The sequence below is a fragment of the Tamandua tetradactyla genome, chromosome 7 (genome assembly GCF_023851605.1).
Source record: "Tamandua tetradactyla isolate mTamTet1 chromosome 7, mTamTet1.pri, whole genome shotgun sequence".
Taxonomy (NCBI): domain Eukaryota; kingdom Metazoa; phylum Chordata; class Mammalia; order Pilosa; family Myrmecophagidae; genus Tamandua; species Tamandua tetradactyla.
This window is the reverse complement of record NC_135333.1, coordinates 83,200,665-83,222,256: the sequence shown is the minus strand read 5'-3', so window position 1 is coordinate 83,222,256 and position 21,592 is coordinate 83,200,665. Positions and strand designations below refer to the sequence as shown.

Genomic DNA, 21,592 nt, shown 5'->3' with positions numbered 1-21,592 from the left:
TATATTTAAGAAGTGCGTAATTCTTTTAGGCAAGAAAATTTTATTTTAATGTTCATTATCTTTAAAAACAATCATTATGAAGCTAATTTTTATCTGCAACCTAACTGGTCCGATAATCAGTGAGGTGGGTTCAACACTTTCCTTATATGTGTCTTTTTTAAAAATATCACTCCTTGGTAGAACAGTATTTATTTTCACATTCAGCTTAGTATATCACAGGTGTGGTAATAGATTTTTGCTCCCACCTTTTAATGTAATAAAGGTCAAAAAGCTCTCTGAAATTTGAAGCATGTTTCAGTACATGTATAGGTATCTCAGCACATATTTAAGCATATTTTTAAATAAAACTATGCCTGCAGATAAAATTAGTCAAATCATCTATATGCCAATCTATGCTTTCAGGAACTCACTAGGGAGCATCATATGCCAGTTGGGATCTTTGGTCTTATCGGAAGCTTTAAGCCTGTCCAGGCCTCTGGGTAAGAATCAGGAATGCAAAGGATTTTATTTTCAAATGTGCTTTACCCAGTATTGGAATGTCACATTACCATTTATAAAAGCACCTGAAGGTGTTACTTCCAGGACTGCAAGTCAAACCACCACTAGGCAAATGGTCCTGATAAATATCCTCTTAACATATCCAAAGGAACAATGTCCAATAACTATGTTTCTTTATAAAGTTTAAAAATTTTTTTCTTATTATAAAGTATGCGTGCAGGACTGAAAACTTAGAAAATACAGAAGAAATTGAAAAATAAATAAAAATCGCCCAAGATGCCCCCATGTACACAACAACGAGCATTTCCGATGTCTCGTTTCTGCTATGCATTTGTCTGCTGTAGATGAAAGCCTCCTATATCCTCAGGTTTGCTTCCTGACCTCCCCCTCTACTCATCAACGGTATTTTCCCATGTGATTAAAAAGTCTTCACTTCACATGTTTTAAAATTCCTCATCCTTTGTTGTTTCCAAGCAGTAAAATAATCACAGTGCAGAGTTAGCAACTCTAAAAAGTTATAGTGCAATCAAGCTACTGTAATTTAAATATTTAGATAGCACCCATCACTGAAGGGCTCTGTAGGCCGACAAATGTTTTGAGTTAATACCCCAACAAAATAGAAATATTTCCTCTATAGGAAGGTCAGGGATATTTTGGCACCATTCCTTGAAGTAGAAATGGGATTTTTCAGACCATTCAAAGACTACTGAGAGAAAGGCTTGTATCTCCCTTAATCGGTGAAATGTTCATGCTGTAGAACTTAAAATATTAGAACACCAGCTATCATTGCATGTATGTTTAAAAAGGAGAACACGGGAACACGAGAATGACAGTTTCAGCATAATTTGTTGAAAATTGTAGAGACATTTATATATGAACAAAATTTCAAAACTGACTTTTATTATACCAAATGTTATAACACTCTAGCAAACCAATAACTTTTTAAGAGTTTGGGAAAAGAAGATTTGACAGTATTTCTGAAAGTCAAGTTCAGTTTGTATATCTTTTGGAAGACACAGACAGAGGATAAAATTGAAAAAAAAAGAGCCAACCCAATCAGATTTTTAAAGCAATAAATGTAAGACATACAAATACACACATATACATGCATAAGCATATACATATTCTTTTCACATTAAGTCCTTAAATAAAAACATTTAAGGGACTCAATCTCTGTCGTCAAAGAGAAGATCAGTCAGTCAATTCCAGCACCTTGGTGGTAACTCCTCTATGCACAATCTGGTCCAATTTCCAATCACCCTTGGATTACTGCATAGTCCTCTACTTGGTCTCCTTCTTCCTTTCTGACACCTATTCACGCTCAACACAGGCAGCCTGAGAGATCCTATTAAACATGAGTCTAGGATGGGCAACAGTGGCTCAGTGGCAGTGTTCTTACCTGCAATGCCGGGATTCCCGGAGCCTGCCCATTCCCCAAAAAAAACAAACAAAACAAAGCATGCACCTAATTACATTCTTTTCCCACTCAAAAATCCTCCAATGATATCCCCTCTCACTCAGAGCAATGCCTTGCTATGGCCCCCAATGGCCTACATGATCTCCTGGCCATCTCACCTCTCTGACCTCTCTTTCTATATTAGAAGAGAAAACCATTGAATGTTCTGCTTTCAAACTGGAGAAAGAGATGACTACTCCAGGCAGAATTCCTACATTGAATCCAACAGCAGATAGCATGAGCCTACATGTGACTCCTGATCCTGCTGAGGCCAAACCAAAATAACCATGAGGATGGAAGGAAAAAAATGGTCATTCAGCATCAGGAAAAAACCAAAACAAAACAAAAAGCCAGAAGAAAAGTGGTCTAAGGATTGAGGCCAGATCAGGGCCTTATGAAGCTGATAGAAAGAGATATATCCTGAGGACTATTTTTAATAATTTGATTTTTTTTTTTTTTACATGGGCAGGCACCGGGAATCGAACCCAGGTCCTCTGGCATGGCAGGCGAACATTCTTGCCTGCTGAGCCACTGTGGCCCGCTCCTGAGGACTATTTTTATGTGATAAAATAAATAATCACTATGAGGGCTATTTCTGAGCCAGTGCTGTATTAGTAGTTTTACATAGATTATTTGAGAAGAACGGCACCATTGGTAAATAATGAGAAAAAAGGAAGGGTATCATTGAAATGAAAGCATAAAAAATTAAACTAAATATTCTGAAAATAATTTTCCTCTTCAAAACAAAATATGGATTAAAATGACAGCTATAAGACCCCAACCAAAACCATTCCAGCCAATCCTAAAGAACACCTAGGACAATATACATGGTTCTACAAAAGTCCCATGCACTAGGGTAACTTTCCAGAAACCTACAACCTCCAGATGGGTCCCCCGTCCAGAGAAGTCCTGAAACCAAGCCCAGCCTCTCCAGAACATCAGCTAGTTCCATCTCCCTACCCCATATCAGTGACAGACCCTTTCAATATGCAGAAGTTAGAATGGCCATAACCTAAACACCCCTAAAGAGTGTGATAGAAAGATCAAAGATGATGGTGGATTTATACTAAGAAGGTAGTTTAACAAACGAACAGGATTGTTGAATCATTATACTGCTATTTCTTTCAGTCTCCAGTATCTTAGAGCAGCTAAAATTAAAAACCTAAAATTGTAGAATTATAATCCATATCAAACTCTGAAATCCGTTCTACAACTAATCGTTGTGCTGTGCTTTGAAATTTATTGCTTTTTTTGGTACATTGTTTGTTTTGTATACATGCTATTTTTCACAAAAAGGAAAAAAATCAAGAAAAAATATTTTTAAATGACAGCTATATATAGCATCTCTTAAAGCACAAATCATGTTTTCGTAAGACTGAGTTTTAAGACATATTACTGTACAACTGACTCAAAAACATCATCAGCCATTTTTACAAAATATTCAAGGACTCCATCAGATTTCCTAAATCTGTATCTTAATTCTTTTTCATTCAAATCATTTTCTTCTGAAGCAATCTGTCACTATCTTGGTCAGATTTCTTTCCTTTCATTTTAACTTGTCTTGCTCTCCCAGATCTTCATTTGACTTTGGCTGCAATTTAAGCCACACTCTTAACATTTTAGTTAACTTCCAGAAAACTTACTTCTTTTGTAAGACTTGCAATTCCATTTTGTAACCAGTTTGCATTGTTTTAAATTGTATGCTTTGATATCTAGCCCGAACTTATTGGGTAAGCATAGACAATATTCTCTCTAAGCTGAAAGGATATTTGACAAGAACCCCTGTCCCATTATTTCCATTAACTTAACTATCACAACCTTGGGAAGTAAGAGGTATTATTCCTATGTTCTAGAGGAATTCCTATTATTCCTATAGATAGGATTACTGAGGTTCAGAAAGTTAAGAAATACATATACATTACAAATCTCTAGTCTTTTTCAGTCAGTGCATATACTCTATCTACTTAAGATCTGCATATCAATTTATTTTTATTTAGGCTTTAAAAAAGTCTCCTGAGATAGATAGAGAAACTGTTATTTCTATTTTACACAGGACTAAAAATTGATAATGCAGAGAAGTCAAGTTACTTCTCTGAAGTGTCCTTAAAAGGGAAATCAAAGTGAAAGGAATTATGAATGCCATAATTTCATACACTATAGTCTCCTCATTAGATAGAGCAATAGACAGACAGACAAATAGGAAGATAGACAGACAGAAATCATAGTTTTCACATGATACCAAGTCCTCTCACTTGAGTCAAGTGACTTTTTAGCTTTTTTGCTGAATCAGACTGAAAGTCAGACATTCCTGCAGAGTTTTAGTCAACAGAAGCTTTTAGTCCCATTTTTCTCAACTGGGGCACTCCTTAAAACTACAGATTCCTGGATCCCACCCTACATGTAACTAAATCAGAATAGCTAAGGGTAGGAACTAAGAATCTGCATTTTAATGTCTTGTCAGATAAATTTGTGTAAGCTAAAATTCGAGAACTGCAGCATATAGCTCAACTGAGAAAGTATCAGAAGATGGTAAGTATACATAGGTAAAGGTCAGGCAATCTCTCCACAGACTTTGGAAGTATCTAATGAAAGCCTAGTCATCTATTAATCAGAGACAATTACTCTTATAATCCATAAGCAACAGTTTGATTAACATGGCATTATAATGATCAATTAACACCAGGGAAACAGTCAGGAAAAAGAAGATAAGAATCTAGGCATACTGAAATGCTTAAAATATCATAAATATTTAATGGAAAATAAAGAGAATCTCGGGATCTTAAATAAGATATATTTTTTTGTTAGTGTTTTTAATCAATTCTCGTGGTCACATAAGGAGTAAAGATCTGTAGAAGACTGCCATTAGGGTAAATTTATAAGTCAGAGTGATAAATCTGATAAAGAACTAAGGATACTTCAGAAACAGCATAAACAACCAGTTTCACAGACTACCACTAATTGCTTTTGGTCTAAGGGCAGATTGTGAGCCAATGTAGGGTTGACTTCCTGTACACTCTCCAGGACTGCTTCTCTCAGGCCCATTCTCTCCAAATCATGAGGAGTTCTAGATTTTAAATACATCAACCTTACGTCCCCAAAAGATTACGTAATAAATATTTTCAAAAACTCATGGAATTATGCACTTGATTTTGATCTAGTCTCCTCTTTGCATAAGCAAAATACTAACATTCATTTTTTTCCACTCATTTATTGTATGTAGTTTCCATTTCAGAATGTCACTTTTTTTTTTAATAACTTACTTAATCAGTGTTCAGTTATATCTGTACCCAACACTTCCAACCTAATCCTCACAACTTTTCATTTAGGATCAGTTAATTGCTTGCAGAAGTTGTACTGAAAACATTTAAATCTCTAATCATAGTTCTCTAAAGGGGTTAATAAAATAAATCCAATTAAAGTAAAAAAAAAAAAAGAAAAGAAAAAAGAAGAGAAGAGGACAAAATGAGGCTAGCGCCTTAATAATTATACTGCAATTTTAGGTCCCATTTCTCTAGCAAAAACAATTTCAATTATAAAAAGACACAACACTAAGAGTGAAAACAAACATTATTAAAAATTATACAGATACATAGCCCCTCCTCACCAGATAAAAATGCAGCTAAAATATTTTATTTATAATATGTTTTATAAAAATGTCAAATTCAGAAATTATTTATTTACAAGGATTATTTTGATCATCTCAAAATATGGATATTAACTTGCTTGTTTGTAATTTATTATATTTCTATATTTTTGCAATTATAAAAATTCAGATATTTAAAAGATAACAGATTATTTAAATCAATTTCAAACTCTGATATTTGTCAGTAATGGCAGCATTGCAGAAAAATCTACATATGAAACCATTTGACACTATTAGACTTGAAGAAAGTTGTCACCATGAATAAAATTGAAAATAACTTTTCCTAAACATTGTATTTCCAATTTCTAGTTGATCTAAGATCATAATTTGTTTACCATACCAAACAGATGTCTCTAGTTTCAGTAAGAGGATATGACAAGTTCTTCACTAAGTATTAAAACTGCAACAAAATGTTTTTGACTTACAATTTTCTCCTTTAACAGGTCAAATTCTATTAAAAACTAAATGAAACAAAGATAAGTGACTGGATAATAATAAAACTTCTCAAGAAAAGCTTATGCACTCATTTTTTAGCAAAAATTTCATTTTGACTGTGAAATTACGCTACCAAATTTCTAGATTATTCAGTACAATTGAGCTAGTTTTGTAGTTGCATTGAAAAAAAGAGCCAGTTTCACAAAGTTATCCCTAGAAGCAAATGGTTCAAAATATATTTTATAGTTGATCGCATTTAAAAGATACAATAGCCATAGTTTATTTTACATTAGACTTTTCAGGAAATGTAGCAATTCAATAAGAAGCTCAAACAAGAATACACAGGAATAAATTGTGAAATGCCTGTATACCTATCGTGTTGAAGAACATGTGCCAGCTGTTTGTAGAAGGTGATGGAAGCAAATAAAGTAAAAATATGCTTTCTCAATTTATTAGTTGAACATAAAAATGGCTTGAATTTTTATTTTCTGAAAACGCACCCTAATTTCAGAGAGTATTCTTAAGATTCATAGAGTTCCTAGATCGTTGTAGTATGAATCTTTAAAATACTCTCTGAAATTGAGAGTGAATTAAAAAATAAACACCTAGGACTCGTGCTGAATTTGGACTTTTTCTACCACTAAGGGCACAAGCAAATATTAGCCCCTCGTGGGATACATATAAGAGAACATTTAAAAACTATAATAAAATAAAAATACAAAATTCATGTATTAGAAATATAAGTCCATAAGCTTATTTATAGACTATTTCTTTATCTTCTCAATAGAAGTTGATTTAAATCAATTTAGTCACTAGCTCAATCTAAGAGGATTGGGAAGGTAAATATTTCAGACTACAAGTAATTTATTTTCTATCCATTTACCCTGCCAGTCAGTCTACAACTACAATGGGCAAGGCCCTGTGCCAGAATTTTCTAAAGAAATATTTATGGTGGAGACAAGGAGGCCTAGAAGTTTGATTCCTTTTATAATGAAAACAGTGATGATTTCAATCTGACTTTTTAGATCATGAGCCTGGAAACCAAATTCTCAGTATAGCACAGACAGCAACTGGCTCTCTTCTTTCCAAGTTTCTGATGGGCTGTTGCTGATGCTGAACCACCCCCAATAACTCCCAAACAAGGGGATGTTTCATATGACAAGGGCAAATGCTGTTTTCAAGGAGCACTTCTTAAGCAGACCTGTTAATTTGATCTTCTAAAATACTTAGGGTCAAAATAAAGATTTCATTTATTTACATTCACGCTAGTTTGAAAATGTACTCAGGATGCTGACTCCACTTAGCTGCATAGTAGTTGCCACAAAACAAAAATTCCCCACAAAATAAAATTTCTACAACTTCGGACCTCCATATAACAGGGTTATTTAAGTGGATTATACTTGGAAAGGAAGAAATTCTTGCCACAGACACAGCATAAATATTTAGTTATTAAAATTTACTTCAGAAGACAGCAATATTTTATTAAAATCCTATTAAATCAAAACCACAAGCTTTTTGCATGAAACTATTTCAATAAACTTACAATGTTCTGTGGAAGATAGAAAGGTGTTCTTTAATTTTTAAACACTCTTTATGGGGAAGTATCTATTAGACAAAATGCCAATGAAATGCATTTCTGTAGTATATACACAGCAGATAAAATACATGCGTGGTAAAGAAGAAAGATTGGCAAAAAAAAATTATAAACCAGCATTTCAAGCAACTTCAAAATTACCAAGGGCAAATGACTAGCTACATTCAAACGCAAATTCTTTCAAGTTAGAGATATGTACTACAATGGTATTTTATTCTTCAGCTAGCTCTTTTAAGAAGTCTAAATTAAGCCAGCTTCATCATCAGCGAACCTGAGTTTATTTCATTTTAGCCAGACATGCTTCTTTATTTACCATGATTCTATTGACTTTTAATTTTTTTCAGGTTATTTCCTAATTGATATGTGAAACTCTATAGATCTATTTTTATTCTGTAATATAAAGATAATTTACACTATCATAAAAAAGGAAATTATGTCATAAAAGTCACTATAGGCATCATACACATTAATAAACCATTAGACAAAATAAATACTTTGTTAAAAATCATTTTATATGTCTAAGTGTTTAAAGAACATATATATAATTTGCTCATTAATTCTTTTTTTTTTTTTTTTTTTTTTTTAGAGAGAGGGAGGAAGGGAAGGAAAGACAGAGAGAAGGAAGGAAGGATGGAAGGAAGAAAGGGAAACATCTTTAAACATTTTCTTGTTTTTATTATATTTTGTTTGTTTGTTTGTTTTTTACATGGGCTGGGCCGGGAATCGAACCGGGGTCCTCCGGCATGGCAGGCAAGCACTCTTGCCCGCTGAGCCACCGCGGCCCGCCTCATTAATTCTTAACGTAGCATTGAGCTATGCCTAGAACTAATAAATTCATAGCATTTAGGGAGAGCAGACAGAGGAAAGGTAACCTTTAAAAATAACTGTCTTCTTTATCTGCATAGTTTCCTGAATCAATCCTACAGTCTGATATCAAGTAAAGTCACAAAAGCCAACTAATCTCGATTTTAAGTTTAGAAATTCCACATTATTAAAATCTTCAATTCCTGCTATATTCAAACTGGAGCTGTTAAAGGGAGAAATGTCTATTTGATGCAATATTTCTATTTTGACTAGTGCATTTCCTAATTTAACTTGTATGTTGAACACCATAAATACATGGAACCTTGAATAGGACATGAGATTTTGTTGGTTTGTCAAGGTTAGTGTGATTCCCCAATAAATCCCAGAGTGATATGAACAGTGATTAAAGAAGTACTTGCAAAATCCCCTTAGGGGACTGGGGAGAGAGGGGGAAATATTCAACTTCCCCATTTGGAGAATTCCTGATATTCTCACAAGCAGTGGGGATAATCAAATCAATAGGCTGAGTCCTCATCTTGGGGTTTGCCCCTATGAAATTTATCCCTGCAAAGGATGGGCTATTTAAAATTAGGCCCAAGAGTTTCCCCCAGAGAACCTCTTTTGTTGCTCAGATGTGGCCTCTCTTTCTCTAAGCCAATGTGACTCACTGCTCTCACTGCTCTCCCCTCTAAGTGGGCCATGACTCCCAGGGATGGAAACCTCCCTGGCAACCGCAGGGCAGAAATCCTGGGATGAGTTGGGAGTTGGCATCAAGGAATTGAGAAACCCTTCTCAACCAAAAGGGGAAAGAGAGAAATGAGACCAAATAAGTGTCAGTGGCTGAGAGATTTCAGAGTCAATAGGTTATCTGGGAGGTTATTCTTACATATTATATAGATATTTCTTTTTAGTTTATGGTGCATTGGACTGGCTAGAGGGAAATACCTGAAACTGTAGAGCTGTGTTTCAGTAACCATGTTTCTTGAAGCTGATTGTATAATGATATGGCTTTTATAATGTGACTATGTGATTGTGAAAACCTTGTGTCTGATGCTCTTTTTATCTAGGGTATGGAGAGATGAGTAAAAACTATGGATAAAAAATAAATAAATAATAGGGGGAACAATGGTTAAAATAAATTGAAAAAAAAACACTTAAGTATGTTTGGAAGAAGTTGGGCATGCAAATCTACTTTCCACCTGTAAAACTGTATGAAATCTAAGTATTTCTGATTAAAATATAGTGTCCAAATTGAGATGTACTGTGAGTGTAAAATACAGACTTGATTTTGAAGCTGTAATATGAAGAAAAAGAATATAAAATACATTATCAATAGCTTTTATATTGATTACATGTTGGAATGATAATATTTTGGATATAATAACTTAAATAAAATATATTATTAAATTTTTTTTAAATGGAGTAATTTTCATTTTCTCTCCTTTCAGGGGGTGTTTACAGAAGCAATAATGAGAACACATCAACCCTTTACAGAGACTGTTATACTTTTTACTCATTAATGCTACTAGCAGGTTTGTCACCTTAGGTTCCTAAGTTACAAAGATAATGACCTGCACTATCACCAGAAGCACTCCGACTTCTAAAGACACAAGAGATAACCCAATTACAGACAAATCACGGCAAACATGTGTTCACACTAGATGCATAAGCAAACACGGTTACATACAAATCTGAAAAGCAAACTTAAATATTTAACCTGAAGTCCTAATACTGTGCTATTAATCACATTAATATTAAGTTTCTTCTACTGTGCTATTAATCACATTAATATTAAGTTTCTTCTTTCAGAATGCTGTTCAACTCCCCCATCAATTAAAATATGATTATTTTAAAATATGTGAAAAAATGTGAAATGAAGAAAAGGATAAAAACCGACTTGCAAACTCAAAGTAGTTAGTCGTATAAAAAATAAAGTATCAAGATTACATATGAAATGTGAAAGGTAGGTATTAATGTTATGATGATTTTATATTATAATTAAAGAGGCCTTTCATCTCATTAAAAATCTATAGCTTAGGGTGGTGCGATGGTGGCTCAGTGGTGAATTCTTGCCTGCTGTGCCGGAGACCAGGGTTTGATTCCCAGTGCCTGCCCATGCAAAAAAAAAAATCCATAGCTGCACTGTCAGTGTGAAACACGTTAGCCACATGTGTCTACTGAGTACTTGAAATGTGGCTAGACCAGATGGAGTTGTGCTGTAGGTTTTGAGATCAGTGCAGTAAGTTTAGACAGTAGGAAAAAATCTTTTGATATGCAAAACATCACAACGATTTTTTTTATATAACATGTTGACATGATACAGTAGGTTATATAAAACATTATTATTATTAATCTTATTGCTACAACTACTAATATTATTATTATGAATTTATCTGTTTCCTTTCACTTCTTTTTATGTAGCTACTAGAAAATGTAAAATTAAATATGTGGCTGGTGTTATATTTCTAGTGGGCAGCACTTATCTATAGTGTTTACAGGACTGTTTTCATCAAAGCCACTGGGTGACACTGTTTCTCCACTAAATTGATATAAACAAAGCAATTTCCTGCCAGGGGAAAAACAAAGACACTTGGACACGAATGAGCACATACACACAAATACACATACAATCAATACACAAAATGCTCCTGATAACCACTCAAATTCTGAAGATAAAAGAACACGAATACACTGAAATAATTATATTACTATGTTAGCAGTACTGGCTATACTTGAAAACTTTAATAATCATTCATGGATTCCTTAATGATAAGTGACAGTTTTAATCAAATCAAATGGGCAGAATTTGTTTACCTTGTGACTTTTCCCAAATAGCTTTCCATCTCCTAAATAGTTATGTTCTCCATGACCTCCTATCTGCTAACATTTTAATAGATTCCTAATGGAACGCTGCAAAATAATTTAGGTGAACAAAAACAACCAGCACTGTTTTAGCTAATAATGAAATGCTTTACTTACTTGCAGATGTTTTTCACCTTTAATTTTCAAATACTGAACATTTTAAAATAAATTTATTGAAAAACTAAAATGAAAACAGAAATCAACATTGAAACCACCATCAAATACCCTTGGATGAAGACTGAGTCTCTGCAAAGGTAAACTTTGCGATGCAATTAACATTCATTTATGGGACCAACTAAAGTCTAGAATAATATATTCCAGAGGCTGACTAGAAGTATTTGATGACCACAAAATTCACTGTAAGGGTTCAAAAAAGCTTTGAGTTATCCATACATCTCATAGGTTTTACTCAATCATCTAATTCTGAATGAGAATTCAGAGTTGGCTCCATGTGTAAAATCATAAAAGATACCCAGGCTTAAACATACCAGGCTCACTCCTCTACTATTCTGTGGTCCAAGCAGCAACCTGAAGTCCAAGAGGGAACTGGATAAAAGCCAACCTTTTGCCTTAAACAGTCTACTTACATTTAGCTGGCTCTCCCTCAGTTTCCTTCTCTCAAAAATCAGAGTAATTTTAGTCTCCAAACTATAGCCTGGTACAAAATTAAGCATTTTAAGACACAGCCAAAAGCTACCCCCAAGATATAAAAACAGGGTACTATATTGAAACCATAATATTTTACCTTTATTCCAAAGCACACCTCTAATATATATACTAAATTAATTTACATCTCAAAAAAAATTACTCTACATTATCTTCAAAATAGAAAGCTACTTAAAACCATTTTGCCTTCAGTATCCTCTGAAAATCCATGAACACTACAGACATTCTCCCTAGAAAAAATGAACTAAAACTCTACATTTAATTTCAGGGAAAAGATGGATCCAAGTTATAAAACCTGCCCTTACTATCACGTGCATTCCTGCAATTATTGTCTAAGGTGATTTAGGTATTTTACTGCGATTTTCCCTTGTCTTGTGCTGATGTCTCATTACCCTAACTAGGCTCTCAGTTCTGGAGAGACAAGTACTGTACCATATCTTTCTTTGCATAATTTGTATGATTTTCAGTCCAAGGCCTAATGCACAGATAAAATGTGTTGTTCTGACGTTTGATATGTTGACTGAACAAAGACCTTTATGGTTAATATTTACTAATGAAAGTCTTTCCTTTTAAACATTAGCATACATTTATAATGAACTGGTGTGGCCAACTAATATTTTTTAACAACTGTTATCCAACAGAGCTTGTTCTGAATTACAACTCAGGTACATCCTTAATAATTTTTTCACATCGCTATTTTATGTCGAGCACACCACAAACATACATTCTCTGTTTAAAGTTAAAACAATTCCTTAGATAGCCTTACTAAAAACATCCTTTAAAAAAAAATACTACCAATAGTAACAGTACATGTTGGTAATCACTAAATGGATTGAATTTTCTATGTAAAGGAAATAATGTCCATTTACAAAAATATAAAAAAGCACATCTTGGGGAAGAGAGAAATGAGACAAAATAAAGTGTCAATGGCTGAGAGATTCTAAACAGAGTCGAGAGATTATCCTGGAGATTATTCTTACACATTAAATAGATATCACCTTTTTAGTTAAGGTGTAACAGAGAGGCTGGAGGGAAGTGCCTGAAAATGTAGAGCTGTGTTCCAGTAGCCATGTTTCTTGAAGATGATTGTATAATGATATAGCTTTTGCAATGTGACTGTGTGATTGTGAAAACCCTGGGTCTGATGCTTCTTTTATCTACCTTATGGACAGATGAATAAAACATATGGATTAAAAATAAATAAAAATAGGGGGAACAAATGTTAAAATAAATTTAGTAGATTGAAATGCTAGTGATCAATAAAAGGGAGGAGTTAAGGGAATGGTATGTATGATTTTTTTTCTGTTTTATTTTTAATTCTTTTGTTGAATTGATGCAACTGTTCTAAGAAATGATGATGAATATACAACTACGCAATGAAAAAAATGCAAAAAAAAAGAGCTCATCTTCAGGTATAAAAATATGGGGATTTGGGGATTTACTGGGGTTTATTATGAATTATTTGATACGGTTTCAGTAAATCATGGGTATATAAAATAAATATAAAGAGAGGGACCATGGTGGCTCAGTGACAGGGTGCTCACCTACAATGCCAGAGACCTGGTGCCTACCCATGCAAAAAATAATAATAAAATAAAGTAAATATAAAGTAAATTTCAAATATCATAGATTTCAGTCTCTTTTAAAGAAGATAAAATGATAAATATCACACACAAAAGAGAAGGGGAAGAGAGAAGACTCCATGGACCAGGAGACACATAGCAACTAAATATTCAATTTACCACAAACAGATAGGATTCTAAGCAATTTCACAAAGCTAGAGAAGCTTTCCCCATGGCTGAAAGCAAAGGCACTGCTTCCCCATGCACAAATATCTCAGGACACTACATGACATTAGTTGCACTGATAACATTTCTACATCCAAGAGATTACATTTCACAATAATAATGCTTTCTGAAAACTACAACTCCCACCCTAAACCCAAGATAAAGAAATTCTTTGGAGATATTAAATAATGCAGGTTTTTCAGTGGCGTTTACATAGGCTTTATTGGGATATTACTGACATAAAAATCTTACTTGAATATCCTAATATATAGACATATTTCTATTTTGAGGATTTGAAAATATCCTACCTCAACATTACAAATGAGAATATACATTATTTAAAGTAGAAGATTTAAATTTAGGAAAGCTTTATTCAGCTAGAAACGCAGAGATTATTATCAGAGCTGTATTTCCTAATAGAACACAACAAATTCACACAAATGTCAGTCCAGATATAATGAATGTTTTTTCATGCCAATGTCACTCACCCTTGCCTGCCTGCAACCCCCCCCCCCCAACCAGGCTTTTCAAAATGTATTTCATACACAGAGTCACTGTTCTGGTTGTTTATTTAATTAACATGACAGCCCAGCATACACAGCATTTCTTTCAGCTCTACAGTTTTAACTTTTTACACTTTAGACTTAATACAGAAGAGTAAAATTACTGTTTGACTCCTTCCAACCTCTGTAAATTTATATAGATCCACTGACTATTTCTGTCAGTTAAACAGTTTTTCAGTATGCTTTAAATATCTGTATTCATAGAATAAATATCTGTATTTATATATCCCTCACCTTTCCCAGTGGATAAGAAAATCTTATTTTTCCTTTTTAATATTCTTCAAAGGCTGACATAAATAATCCTAATATTGCTGTCTGTATGTCTCCATGCTAGGTAATATTACTGAAATGCAATAGAAGCTATAATTTAAATTTTTCAAAATCTGAATATACTCAAATTTGAGAAATTTGTTATGTTTTACTTAAATATATTTAAGACTGTCTTCATTTTTGCCGAAGATGTTTCAGGGCTTAGAGCTATAATCATGGGGAAAGATTTTGATCTTTTTCATTACAATATGTAAAATACCTTACTTTTCTGATCAATATTGCATCCATCACAAAGAATTCTGTCATAAATGCTACAAATGCATCAATGGAGAAAGGATATGCCTTATGTTTATATGAAAGCAAATGCAAAAATACTAAATTCTTCTAAATAAATAACTAAAATAAAATGGCATTACTTTGTAATCTTTTAAAAATGAGTATTAAAGGTGGCCACAATAATTTGAGGGGAATGAGCAATCAATAGCGTTCTATGAGGTGTGAAGAGAATAAAGAAAATGGAGAGATGCTTCTTCAAATACAATTTCCGATGTTAAAAATTGTATAATTAAAATTTACATTTGAAAGTCACACATACTATTTAATAATTTGAGAATTTTTAGTTACCTCCACATGTATGTTTCAATGTTTGGGTGTATAGCAGTCACTTGTGAGCGATATACTTGCTCTCAGATGTGAAGTGGATACTTAGAAAAGATAATGTATGTTTTAATAAAAACACTGTCTTCTTCACATTACCACCCCAAAACAGTGCAATGTGACATGCTTATCTACAAAATCAGGAGGACAGTGGGCTGGCAGGACTGAACTAAAAGCACCCAGATACTATGACCTTTGTCCTTTACGAAGAGTAAAGATCTTCACTAGCACTTGCAGACTTGCCTAGTTTCTGATTAATTCTGTGACTGAGGACTAGAACTATTTCTTCTTTCTTTGCCTGAACTCATCTATATCATAAACACTGCAAAACTTAATTCCAAACGAAGTATCCAATTTATAGACATAATTATGGTTCTACAAGAAAGAAAGGGAGAGGGACAGATAGATGGAGAAACTGAAAGGGAGAAAAAAAGAAAAATACGTCAGCTGTTTTGTCTTGTGAAAACTTTATCATATATTCTCCTTGCCCTTTTAGAATTAAGAGCCATTGAAGAGAGACATTTGGAAGCAAGTGACCTCTGTCATTCATATACAGAAAAAAAATGCTGAAATTCTCTCACCTTTAAATCTCACAATGAGCAAGGTCCAAAAAATCCTCAAGATGTGTCTGGCAGACTTACTTTGCTTTATATCCTTACACCACTATTTAAAATTCACTTAAATATATTGTTTTGACTTGACAGTAGACATTATTTCAGGGAAAAACTTGAAGCCAGTTAGCTTTTCAGGGGAATCTTAGATACTTGTTAAATAATTATTTTGATTCTGGTATACAGATGAAAGTAGTACACTTTGCACCCTTAATCAGAAGTTTGTTTCCTTATGATAATACAGATAAGCCATTTACTATAGAGTTCCTGAACTTTTCACACAGTTAGGCTAACGTACAAGATACCACTCTGTTAGTTCCCACTTCCCTCAACCTCCACCAATTGTACTTAGCAACAACTTTAATAGGCCATATATAAAAACTCAACTTAAGTGACACACACTAAACCACGCCCTCACTAAACCTTCAGGATCTAAATATCTGCTAAAAGTAAACCTTCTTTTTCCGTCACCCATAAGAGAGAAATTCTCTCACTTTAGAACATTCTTCATTCATAAACACAGTCTTTAAAAAAACAGTAACCAAAGACATTACCGAAATAAATTACAAATATGCACTTTCAACAACATTAACAAGCTATGCTCAGTTTTCTTCTTCATGTTTGCAGATTGTTCAACTAGTTCATGCATCAATTAAAACCAGAGATAGAGAAAAATGATAAAAACTGGTGGGTTAAACAACAATGCTAGTTAATACACTAATTCCCTAAACATGTTCTTATTTAAATCCATCCTTAACTTCTAAATGTTAATATGAATTTTCAGAAATTTAGTTTCAGTGGCTAAATGAAATAAATTTGGAGTCATGTTATTTATTATTAAATTTCAGAGATAGAAGTTTTTTCTTAGACATGATCATTTGATTTTGCATTGATTATGCCACATTTCCCTATAAGTTAAAGAATAGTGTGTTCTAGACATATTTAAACTAGTGGCATTTTTATTTAAAAGATACCTTCTTTCGTATCTGTGAATAATTGAAATTTATTTTCCCCTTACTTGGTTTATCTTTAAGTAGATAAATTACTTTACTTGATGACTTCACAAAGTATCAATCAGTCAGTGGCTTGTTTTCTCCCTCTCAGAGTATAAACTCAATAAATATTTGTTTTATCCAAACAAAATGCTAAATAAGCACATTGGTTTTAAAATAAACACAGAGACTATGATGCTGTCATCCACTCAGCTAAATAGCGTCAAACAACCACAAATCTGTGTAATCAACTTCTTTTCTGAAATAAACTAGTCACTCACACATATGGTGACAGCTATTTCTTAGAAACACCTAAATGATTATCCACACAAGAACCTAAAAAGAAAAAAAAACTACATTTTTGAATATTCTTTCATTTCCTCAAGTTGTTCAAATCTTAGCATAGGTAGGCAGAAATTTAAATGGGAAAAGTGTAAATTTCCATTGCTGTACATACCCAGCTCTCTAACTAACCCTCATCAATATCAAATCTGCTTCAAATAGAGTGAACACTTAAATATGTTCTCTCAGATACAGTTTGCATTTAAAATTGGGATTTGTTCTTTTGTGTCCTTTTAGCAAGTGTATTCTGTGATCTTAAAACAATTAATGATAATAAGGGGATTCCTACCCCCCAAATTCACTACACTTTTATTTATGACAACCTCATTCATAATTCCAGGTTCCTTTCTGAAAGTTATTTATCACAAGGAATCTTAAAAATATCCTTCCATATTAATATTTCCTGTATAACCTGTATAAATCTGTTTAAATTTCTAAATATCCACTTAAATATGTACTGAGACATTTTACTTTTTTGGTTTACACAGTGCAGTTCATATGATTCTGACAAATTCTGAAGTTTAAGAAATACTGTTCTCCAAATTGATTTGGACACATATCACAAACAATATGATTATGGCACAAAGCATCCTAACATGTAGTAGCTATGCCTCCAATTACACTTAAAAACAAACTGGTAACCATCAGACAGTTTCCAAGTAAAACAGCGCAAAATACGAAAGTGTGTATTACACCTCACTTTCAATCATGCCTAGAATTCTATCACTTTATAAGACAGAAATTTTATTAAAAGAAATGGAAAGAACTCCAGTAAAACGCACGTGTTGAAAAACTATCCACTACTAAATACTAAGTTCTGAAGTTTCTGCTAAAGGAGGAAAACGTGAGAGTACTTGAAGTGCAGGGGCGCCATACGCCAGGTGTAGCATATCTAAAAAGTTGGCCGAGCTGTGAAAGACCCTTCAAATGCTATCAATTTTGTAACTTATTCGTGTTTCTGTTGTTTGTATTATAAAATATCGTGTGAGGGGGAAGGAAACCCCGCTGGTTTCCTACATAGCCTAAAACTACACCATTTTTCTAGGCTACCTTCCTTTTGGTTCCCAGCGCTCTGATTCCCTCACTCTGCACGGGTTCCCAAGTGTTTCAAGTTTTCCCCAGAGGCGAAAAGAGGCGCTGCCAGTGCTTACCTGTTCCCTCGGTATGCAGGGCAGGGAGGTCCTCCGATGGGACTTGCTGCTGCAGCCGGACATCTCCGCCGACACCACTGAGCTGGACCGCCTCCTCCGCTTAAACACCGGGATATCTTCCTTGGTCCCAGCAATGAGCTGGGACCCAAAATGCTCTCTCGGAGCAGCCCCCACGGACTGCGGCAAGATTTGCTCCACGTACCTGGCCAGGAGGATCCCCAGCACGCCGGCCAAGTACGCCAGGTAAGGTCTCCAGGAGACCTTGAACCTTTCTAAGGAAATAAGGGACACGGTCCTGACCGCGCTAGTCAAGGCGATCATGAGGACGCCCAGCCTCAGCCTCAGCACCAGCCATGTCGCGGCGGCCAAGCAGCTGAGCACCACCCCCGCGGCGGGAAGCGAGAGTAAGTGATCCTCCCCGACGCCCAGCCCAATCTGGACAAGCGCTTCCCCCCCGCAGCAGGCGGCCAGCAGCGCGACAGCCAGAGGCAGGCGCACCCCGGCGCGCAGGAGGTACAAGCCCATCCAGAAGAAGGCACACAGGAGACTGAAGAGCAGCGCCGAGGGCTGCAGCCAGAGGCTGAGCTGCGCACCGCCCCCGAGAGCACCTCCCCGAGGCCGAGGGAAGACGCCCCCTTCTGCTCCCGGGGCCGCTTCTTCCGCTGCCGCCGCCTTACTCTGCGCCAGGTCACAACCGATCTCTCCGCGGACCAGTCTCACCAAAAGCGCCAGCAGAAAGGACAGGGAGCCCGCGCACAGTGCCGAGGAAAGTTTTCGAGATCGCCGGAGCGGCTGCAGCACCAGGTCTCCCCAGCAGCTGCGGCAGCCCGAGTCCTGGGGCAACTCGGAGCCTGCAAGACGGTGGCAGTCCCGGCCCGCCGCGGGGGCTTGACTCGCCCCGCCGTGGTCGGACTTGTCACTGACTCGGGTGGTCTCGCCAGGCACTGCCATGGTGTGCCGTCTGGACGAAATCTCCAGGCACCCGGACGCCCCGACCCTGACACACACGCGCGCGCTCTTCCCGATCCCACCCTCTGAATCGCCTCCTTCCCTCCAGGCCCACAAGCCACTGAAAGTTTCAGCTTTCGAATAACTCCAGGAGCATCCTACTCCTTCGAGTTAACTCTGCCACGCAGCTGAAACGATCAGACTTCCCCTTTTTGAAAACCCTTTAAAATTTCGCTGCTCCACCCCCACCCAACTTATACCCTCCGGGGTCTCTTCCTACTTCAGGATTTTAAAATTGCCCAATGCATCCCGCGCACTCCCGCCGCAGGCGCTGTTACAGTCCAGGGCGCAGGAGGTGCTCGGAGCCATCCCGGGAGCAGCTCCGGGCTGAGCCTCTGCGCGCTGGGCCGGCTGCAGATGGAGGTCCCCCCTCTCTTCCTTCCTGCAGCTCTTTCCCTATCACTCTTTCTTTCTCCTCGGCCGATCCTCCCCCGCACAGCCCCAAGACGCGAACCGCCATACCCGCCGGCTGAACGCAAACCCTCCTCGGCGTCTGTCGGTCCAGTTCATGGCAGAGAGTGGATAAAAAAAGAAAAAAAAAAAGGAAAGGGTGTTGAGAAATTATCAAGAAGTTGCTAAGTCCTGTCGGAGAGAAACACAGTCCGTGAAACGAGCTGCAGCCGCAGGAGGAGGGAGGGGGGAGAGGGAGCGAGCTGAAGAGGAAGGGAGGGTGAGAGGAAAGGGAGGGTGAGAGGCGAGAATGAGATCTGCTCCCCACTCTTTTGGTGCAAGGTTGGTAGTGATTGGCAGTTTTGCAGAAGGGAAGCAAGTGGAGACTAGTGCTGAAAACGGTACACACACACAAAAAAGCCGGCAACTGGAGTAATCTACCATTCGGCTTGCTTGCTTTCTTTAAGGCAACTCCCTAGGAAAGCTTTCCCAGCCGATCTCCTGCCCCCTCCCCCGGAGGAGGCGCTGCTCTCAGCTCTACTGCTCCTTTCCCGGAGCAGGGACGCTCATTAAGCTCCCTCGAGAAGGGGCTGCTGCCCGTGGTCCACCGTCCAGGAGCTTGGGGGTCTACGGCTGCCCTCAGGCTGAGATTTCTAGGACTTCGAAAAAAGGATTCTACTTGGCTACTTCGCGGGAGCTGGGAACCGACATGCTTCCTACTGCCATTGAAAATGACAGCCACATCTACTGTCTGAATGATTCAAAGATGTTTATAGGTTCCCAAGTCGGTTACAACTGCAAACCAGTTTAAGGTGCGTTGGGCGGCTCTTGCAGCGCAAACATTCGACAGAGAACCCAAGTCTTTCCTGTTGGTCCAAATAATGGGAGAATCTTAACAGTTACTTAGACCACAATAGCATCATTAATGGGGGAGGGGGGATCAATTTTTAAAATTATTTCACTTTTAAAAAAATCTGTTTTTAAGTGTTAATCAACCGTTATTAATTGGGATTAAGTGACCATAGCTCCAAGAAGGTTTACAAAGAAGCCCGGTGGTCATCGGAAAGTAATATGAAGGACCATCTGAAGAGGGAGGTAAAGATAAGTGGGTTAATACTAGGAAAAAAGGACTGTTTAAGTCTATGAGATCCTATGTCTACATTGAAGAAACCATGTGGGAAAAAAAATTAGGACCCAGTTATTAGTGGCCATAGGGGGCAATGTTTATGTATTGTAGAAATGGGGTGTTTGAAAAACTAAAGGATATTTTTTATACCTAACTTGGGGGGGAGCAGATTATGAAAAATAATTTAATTTTTTAAATTAAATTTTGTTCATTGGTCTTTTTTTTAAATCTCCACCAATGTTACCTGAGAACTAGTTTATTTTTTATACATAGAAGAATATGAGTGTGAGTCCATTGTTCATTTTCAGAGTACATAACTGCCTTCAATATCATTTGCCCTCAAGAATAATTTTAATAATAATTTAATTTTGTCTTAATTACCTTGCCATTTCAGGTTAAAATATAGCCCTAGAGTATGTTGATAGCTCAATATGCCACTGCATTTTGTGTGTAGAAATGAAGCAATATAAAGAAAAGCCAAAAGGAGATAATGGAGATAAAATTAATTCATGGGGCAGAGGAAGAAAATGGCTTAAGTCTTTGAATTAATTTCATAGGAAAGAGCGTGCTGTAATTAGAGGCTGGTATTACTATTAACGTTAAGACATAAGTGAATGTGAGGAGCTGTGGTGGTAAAGCATCTCCCTGTCAGATGTCCAGGACTGCACGACCACATGGAGAACAAGTTGGACAGCTACTCAGTGACAGTAGGCACCATCTGTTTAATAATTAAGGAA

General features: G+C 36.4%; 1 protein-coding gene across 1 annotated transcript in view; it reads right to left on the bottom strand.

Moving 5' to 3' along the window:
• Positions 1 to 19,983, bottom strand: part of PDE3A (phosphodiesterase 3A) — a 342,518-nt gene extending 322,535 nt beyond the window's left edge. Inside the window, exon 1 of the mRNA XM_077170242.1 lies at positions 18,332 to 19,983. Within this exon, the coding sequence (XP_077026357.1) occupies positions 18,332 to 19,282 (951 nt within the window). The 5' untranslated portion in view covers positions 19,283 to 19,983. The remainder of the gene's footprint in view (positions 1 to 18,331) is intronic.
• Between the last annotated feature and the right edge of the window lie 1,609 nt (positions 19,984 to 21,592).